The 7,579-nt window shown below is 36.0% G+C and overlaps 1 protein-coding gene across 1 annotated transcript; it reads right to left on the reverse strand.

Annotated features, from left to right (window-relative positions):
- Positions 1–4,121: 4,121 nt before the first annotated feature.
- LOC117181299 lies at positions 4,122–5,672 on the reverse strand. The gene has a single exon (XM_033373860.1). The coding sequence runs from the start codon at positions 5,670–5,672 to the stop codon at positions 4,122–4,124; it is 1,551 nt and encodes a 516-aa protein (XP_033229751.1).
- Positions 5,673–7,579: the final 1,907 nt, after the last annotated feature.

The following is a 7,579-nucleotide window of genomic DNA, read 5'->3' on the forward strand; positions in this document are numbered from 1 at the left end:
GTAAAAAGTCCGCCGAAATTTATAAGACTCTAAATTTGTATAGATGATTATTTTTAAATTGATCTGAAAAGTTTGCCATATGTAAATAAAGTCTAATCCTTCAGGTAGTTGAAATTGGAAAGAGAAAAAGTTTTTGATTGATCAGTGAAGAGCAGTATATTAGTTGTAAGCTATTCAGCACGGTACAGTTCAGATTTCGCTACCTCCTTCATTTTAGTCTTGTGGTTCTGGACTGGTAGCTTTAAAAAAAATCGGCAAGGGTGCAACGTGCCGCCTCTCGCGCAACAGAAATTACACGTCGAGTGTTTAAGACAGCAGTCCACAAGTAACAAAACATAATTATCTGGAGTAGAGACTACCGTGACCACCACGACGGTTCCTCCAGGGCGAAGCTGTTCCATTGCTGCGTTCTAGCTGAAATTTTTTCATTAATATTTCACAAATTTTGGGGAATTTTAGTTACATAAATTTATGAATTTTTATGCGTAGGATATGTTCCCTACTGAATCTTGGGTAAATTAGAGCACTTTTAAATATTTCAAAAAAGTTTATGGAGATTTCCGTAAATAATAAGTATTTTGACAAACGTTTACGAAATATTCCACAAATTTTTGGGAGTTTGGTTAATATTCCACACGGATATTTTATCATATGACTCCTACTAGTACCCGATTAGGCTGTGACTAGGATAAGTCGGATCACCTGACTAGCCCCCGCATAATTTACCGTGAAGCTACTGTTCGGGGGCTAGTCAGATGACCCGACTAGCCCCCAACTGTTAGTGGGGTCAAATGGTCGGGAACCAGACTAGTTTCCTATTTGAATTTCTACTCGGGAGGAAGACTAGTAGACAAAACTAGCCTGAGGAAAGTTTGAAAAGGGCAATCGAAAGCATAAGAAACTGTGAGTTGAATTACCGCCAAGATCAAAGTAAATACGAAGTTACGGCATCCACAATTTGCCGCAAAGTTGCTTAATATGTGCAAAATAATAACATGGAACGGTTTATCAAAGGAAGTTTAATTTTCTTTTCGTAGATTCATTATGTACGAAAAACATAAGTTCCTATTTGTGCTGTAGTTAAAAAATAAAAACAACTACCAAGCAAATAAATTTTGTGCTCAAATTTAGATTTTTCATCCTTTTATCTACGTAGGTTTTAATTAATATGTGTACTTTTTCAAATTTGATATTCAGATTGATTTTTTATTATTTTAAATTCCTTTAATATCCTTGATCCTTCCTTTATATTAATTCTTCAGGTTAGGTTCTGCCTAAAATATGTACTTTAACATTAGATATCTTCCAGTCGGTGGTTTATGGCATATATTTTGATTTGTTGCTTACTTTTTTCTTTAATTTTCGAAATTGTTTACAAATTAAAATTGACATTCTAATTGTTCCATATCGCCCCACGACGCATTCCGTATTATCCACCGCGTATTCCATAGCGCCCTGCATAACCTACAGTGCTTGATACTTAATTTATGAAAAAATAGTTCGCTTCATTTAAAAAAACATATGTGCAACTTGTAAATGATGAATCGGAGAAAATTTTAAATAATATTTGTTTCTGCAAGTTCTTACAGGTTACAACTTAATTAGCGTTAAAGGTTCTGTGCACCGTCTCGTCCCTCCTTCCCCCATGATGTGGTAAGCACAACATTTTATGAACCGATTGGCAGCTCAAATTATAGCCGGCAATTAGTTACTAGAATGTCATTAGAAATGACTTTTTTAACGAATTGACGTATTACTTTAGGACCAGAGTCCATATCGTTTTAATTAAAAGTCGTTATTATTTCATATACGCGTATGGCTATGCTCTCGGACACTTCAACCGACAAGTTGAAAAGAAACATTGAAGTTAACGGCAATAAAGTTTTTTATCACTATAAACACGACTCATTCTCCTTGATATACAATTTACTTGATAATATCACTAATCTGTCCCTTTGTGAATTCTCGGACCGGTTAATATTATTGCTTATAATAAATCATTATACAAATATTTTCCCTCTTTACACCTTATTTTGTATGATATTTGTTTTATGAAAATCAAAAAACGCAAGTGCGCCGACTCACTCGTGCTTTCTGAACGCTCTCCCTGTTACTTATAGAACAAGAACAGCTAGAGGCGTGCATTTTAATGGCAGCAACCGTTTTTTAAATATTTTTTGTAGACTAGAGTTTCAAAATAATTTTTCGGACCTATTTATATAAAATTTCGTATTGAATCATGACCGAGTCAACCATAAAAAACATCTTATTTTTTTCTTATTTCTTTTTCGTCTTTGTTATACTACCAGGGAACAACATATCTCGAAGCCAATTCAGAATTCATCATCCTGGATTATTTATAGGAACACTACAGGTATATAGAATATAGAAACTTATATGAACCAGATTTATACAATACCTTAAATTAAAAAAAGATATTGAAATAAAGAGTTATTAGATTTAATTTTCTATTCACTGGTAACCTTCTCTTCGCTTATTTTGTTTTTAAAATTGAATCAGTCGTAAAAGAAATTTGAAAAAGAGACACTAAGACATGACTTACGCATTTTATCAACATCTTTGTAGTTTGCAAAATAGCATTTTACGAATCAGAAGGAGCGACGGATGCGCATGTGCGCAGTAAAATTATGAGTCAATAGGAGTACACTGTGAGCTCATAACACAAGACCACAAACAAACAAAAAATCAACGTAAACACTGTAACGTCTACCATATGTATTTTTGGCGGCACGCAAAGAAAGGTTCGGTTGCGGCAACCAGAAGTTGGGTTCTTCCAACCGAACTGTCGGGTTGCCTATGGACTGACCATACTCATGGGTTGCTGTAACCGAACTGGTTCGGTTGTACCAAGTTTGGTCTCTTTAACCGAACAGTTCGGTTGAAGTAACGAAACTGCTCACTTAAGATCAGTACCCACAACCGAACTGTTCGGTTACACCAACCGAACTGTTCGCTTACACCAACCGAACTGTTCGGTTATGCTAACCGAACTGTTCGGTTACGCCAACCGAACTGATCGGTTACACCAAGCGAACTGTTCGGTTACACCAGCCGAACTGATCGGTTACACCAAGCGAACTGTTCGCTTACACCAACCAAACTGTTCGCTTACACCAACCGAACTGTTCGGTTACACCAACCGAACTGTTCAGTTACACCAACCGAACTGTTCAGTTACAGTAACCTAACAGTTCGATTGCAGTAATTGAACAGTTCGGTTACGACAACCGAGCTGTTCGGTTACATCCGTTAATCCCCCCTGCCCCACATGCTATGGAAATTGATGGTAGCTTAAAGGAATTAAACAATAAAGACTCAAATAAGATTATTATGGAGGTATATATAGTTTATTTCTAAGTCCTAATGGTACATTATGAACAATAATATACATGTTTACAGAATAAAATTTCTTTCCTTTATTCCAAATTGCTTTAATTATTGGAAACGAATTTAGGAGATATTATTATACAAGTATATATAGTTTTCATAAACTATATACACTTATATACTAAAAGCTCTGAAAGAAATTTCCAGTACAAATTCTAAATCCTTATTATAAAAAATAAACAATTATACATATATTTACAGCATCTGCTTGAGACCGACAAATTTCTTACTGTTACTCAAAATCGCTTTAATGACTGGAAACGGATTTAAAAGATCTTCAATTAGAACGCATGTCCATTTATTTAAATTTTCAATTTCGTAAGCTCTTAAACTTGAGTCAAAACCATTAGTAAACAATTTCAAATAAATTAAGCAAACTTGACCTTTAGAATTGTACAAAATTGCCTTTATAATTCCAAAGGAGGGAAGACTTCCATCATCAATCAAGTCTAGAACTACGCACATGCCTTCTCTATAATTCGTCCCCTGAAAAGTAACCCATTTTACACTAAGGCACGAACTCCCTTTAAAATAATCGGGTAAACTGTCAGAATTTTTTTTTAAATTTTCTAGTGATTCAACGTTTTCAATTATTTGACTGCGCCCTGTAAGGGTTTCATTTTGTAAGCCCTCTTCTAAAGTGAAACGGTAACAAAGTTTTAACTGCTGTTTTAGTGCAAGTGTGCGAGTAACGTTTTTTCTCCAGTTCGTTGCTACTGCACTTCCTTAATTTCTTTATGTTTCCCCTCATTTCTTATCATGCTAAGATAAGGCATTGGCCCTGATTCAACCAAAATATGAGGATAATGAACTAGCAAGTGCATTTTTGGTTTTAGTGGACCAAATACTTTAAGGTAGAGGAAATTATGCTCCTCTATTAAATTTTTCAGTTGCGGCAGGCACTGCCTAGGGAAGGCTCTACACGAAACATACTCAAGCAACCTACGCAAAACGAGATAGTACCTCCAGACATCACATTCTAATGGCACATAATCTCCAACTAGGAAGTTGAAGCAAAGTACGAATGTTCTCATTTCACTTCCAGACATTTTGAAGTTCAACTTTTTAAGGTTATCCTCCGTTATTACCGATGGTTTTTTCGAAAACCCATTGATTTGATAATTGAAACTTAGTATCCTTTCATGCAGAAAGGCAAGATCAAATATTTTTGCTACTGAAATGAAAAAGTGACAAATTTGAGGCATTGCATACCTGCTTATTCCTTCATCGAAATCGTGAAGAGTACAGGAAGCAAAGTTCTCAACCGGATCGAAGTAATCGACTTCCAACCAAACGCATTTTTCTTTAACTCCTGACACATTCACACCTAGAGTAACATCAGTTTCGTAATCTTCTGATTTTCTGATGTAATTGGACAGTTCCTCACTGTCATACGAGCAATCATTTCTATGTCTCTTGCAAAATCTACAATATAGGTTAGCAGAAAAGCTACCTGGAAACCCTAACACCTCGTTCAATCCCTTGTTATCACCTAAAATTAAGCCAAGGACAAAGTTAACGCGCTTATTTCCAGATTCAGTCTTTAGCCAAATACCGTTCCTTGCAAGGAAATTCAGTTCTGAAACCACATTTTTGAAAACTTCAAAGTTTCCATTTGGCAGTTTCCTGTCTTGGGAATAGTACAAGAAATTCAAAAATATATTATTTAGTTGAGCGTAAAATTCTGGTGGCAAGCATGGCGTTGAAACATAAACTGCGCCAACTTGACTAACCCCTGTGTGAGATCCTAGAGCATTGTTAATTTCCAAATCATCGATTCCAAGGAATAAGGGTAGTACTGTTTTGCCTTCGGCTTCATAGAGAGCTGATTTTTTTCTCCATAAGTTGCCTTGGACAAAATTAGATAAAACGCTGTCATCGCACTTTAGCTGATTCACATGGTTCAAAACTGTCGTGAAAATTCCTGGGAGCTCGAAGAACTTTTTCAATGTCAACCGCAACGGAATATGTGTTGCTGTGCAAGGCACTGGCATTCCTACAATTCTGTTAGCAACAAATTTGTAATCATACCTTTCTCCTACTACGCATTCAGTTGCTAGTATATGGTTTCCTGACTTTTCGAAATATTTCAATCGTAAGTAATCTGAAGAGAGAGAAGAAAATGGAGCACTAAAAGCATCCAACAAACAATCTATTTCGCGTCTCTCAGTGTCCTGAAGAGTTGAGTTTTTTAATATGGAATCAAATCTTTTTTTTAATTCTGTAATTGAGCTCTCAATAAAATCCCCAACATTGACAACCATGATTTGAACCAGACTTCTAGGGAAAGAAGGTCGACCATACAGCTTAGAAACAAACATTGAACTCTGCTGTGTTAAAAAATCTTTAAAATTTATCGGCACGGGTTGAATAAGTATGTCCTCAAGAAGCGAATTATCTACGCCATTGCAATTTATTGTTACCTCATTAATATTTTCAATTTCTTGCCCAAGATCATGCCCTACTCCTACTCGTTGACAATCAGGTGCCTGGGCAGCAGCCACAGTGGTTCACCATGTTTCGGATACAGTGCATGTATTGCATGAAATATCTTAAATGTTACATCAATGGCCTTGACTGGAGAGTCGACAATGTACAGAAGATCATCCAACGATGCAAAGCAGTCCGTTAATATTGTCTAGGTCTTCGCCTACAATCACTGCAAAGGGCTGGGTTGTTTCGTTCCTTGAGACTGCTCTTTCTCTGACTCTCTTTATTGCTGGCTTAACATCACCACAGCTCTGAAAATATTTCAAAAAGTGAATTTGCTAATCTTAAAAATCATAAGCTTAAATTACCAGAATATAAGATTAGTTCTCTACAAAAAATTTTTACACTCACCGTTACATGAATCAGAAATCCATCTTGAATCACCTCTCTGGTAGTTTTCCAACAATTTGTGCCACTATTGATCAATTTTGGCTTTACTAATTTTGACAGTTTCATCAATACTGCTGCAACACTTTCCTATGTAACAAAATAAGAAAATTGCGATGAGTTATTTATAATTATACTGGAAACTTGATTCGACATTAAAATATAATTTCGAAGTGAACAAACCTTCATCTTTTGAGGCGTCAGTTTTCCTTCCTTGAGTCTGCAGTAAGGAGCAAACTTTCTTTTTGAAGGTAGGCCAAAAAAACAATAAATTGTTTTCTGTTCCTGGATAGAGCAAGGAATAATCAAGTTCAAGCTGCAGAGGAAAGTATTGAAATTAATTACAGAGCTTCAAAAAAAAGTATAGAAGAGAAATGGTAACAAAAATTTGTAACGGGATATGAACCTTGGAAAAAAGTTGTATTCAATTTGAAACCCTTACCAAAGTATATCCTAAAGGCTCCCTAATCCCTCTGTAGGTCTGAACGTAAAATGTGATTTTTTCTGTTATCACACTCTGTTCTTTTTTGTCCTTACTCTTCTCCTGTGTCGTTTCTCGGATCTGATTCATACGATAGTGATGAGTATCCCTCCATTTGTTGACGCAATCTTGCCAGGGTGTGCAGGTAATTAAGAAAGAGTTAACTTTGTTTAGGACGTCTGCTTCTGGAGAAGAATCTGGAAAAATAAAATGCATGCATTGCCAAGAATTATAAATCTGTTAAATCGAATTCTCTGTCAAAAAATAGTATTGATCTGTTATTTAAAAAGCAATAAAGGAAGGGAAATCAAAAATTACCATCAGTGTCCCCATGATCAGTACTCTCCAAATGGGACTCCTTGCTCAGAACTATGATTCCGGCACGACGGGCTCTCTTCCGAGTATTGTACAGCAAGTCTGGAAGTTTACCTGAAGCACCATGCTTCTTTCCCAATGCATCCTTGAAATAAGGAATATAATATGTTTCCTGGATTGCAAGACAATAAGGAAACATTAACCTTTTCTTACTTACGACAACAATAAGACGTGCAAGCTGTAACAAAATTTTTAATCTCACCCGTTGTTCCCCTGGGAAAAAATCCTGAATTTTTTCCGCAAGTTCGAGATATCTCTCTCGTACAACCTGCTTTTCAATGTCACCCTTCAATTCACTGAAGAGGACGCATTCAGCCTAACGTTGCCGATTAATTGCAGACAACTTCCCAAGAATTTTATATTCTTCAATTGCCAACTTGCCATTTACATCTTCCACCAATGCATCATAAACGGGTCCCTAAAATCAAACAAAAAAGT

The sequence above is a fragment of the Belonocnema kinseyi genome, chromosome 1 (genome assembly GCF_010883055.1).
Source record: "Belonocnema kinseyi isolate 2016_QV_RU_SX_M_011 chromosome 1, B_treatae_v1, whole genome shotgun sequence".
NCBI classification, from domain to species: Eukaryota; Metazoa; Arthropoda; class Insecta; order Hymenoptera; family Cynipidae; genus Belonocnema; species Belonocnema kinseyi.

What these genes read in the sequence shown, in the direction of transcription:
- LOC117181299 (XM_033373860.1), bottom strand. Translation starts at nt 5,672, where the DNA reads ATGGTTGTCAATGTTGGGGATTTTATTGAGAGCTCAATTACAGAATTA.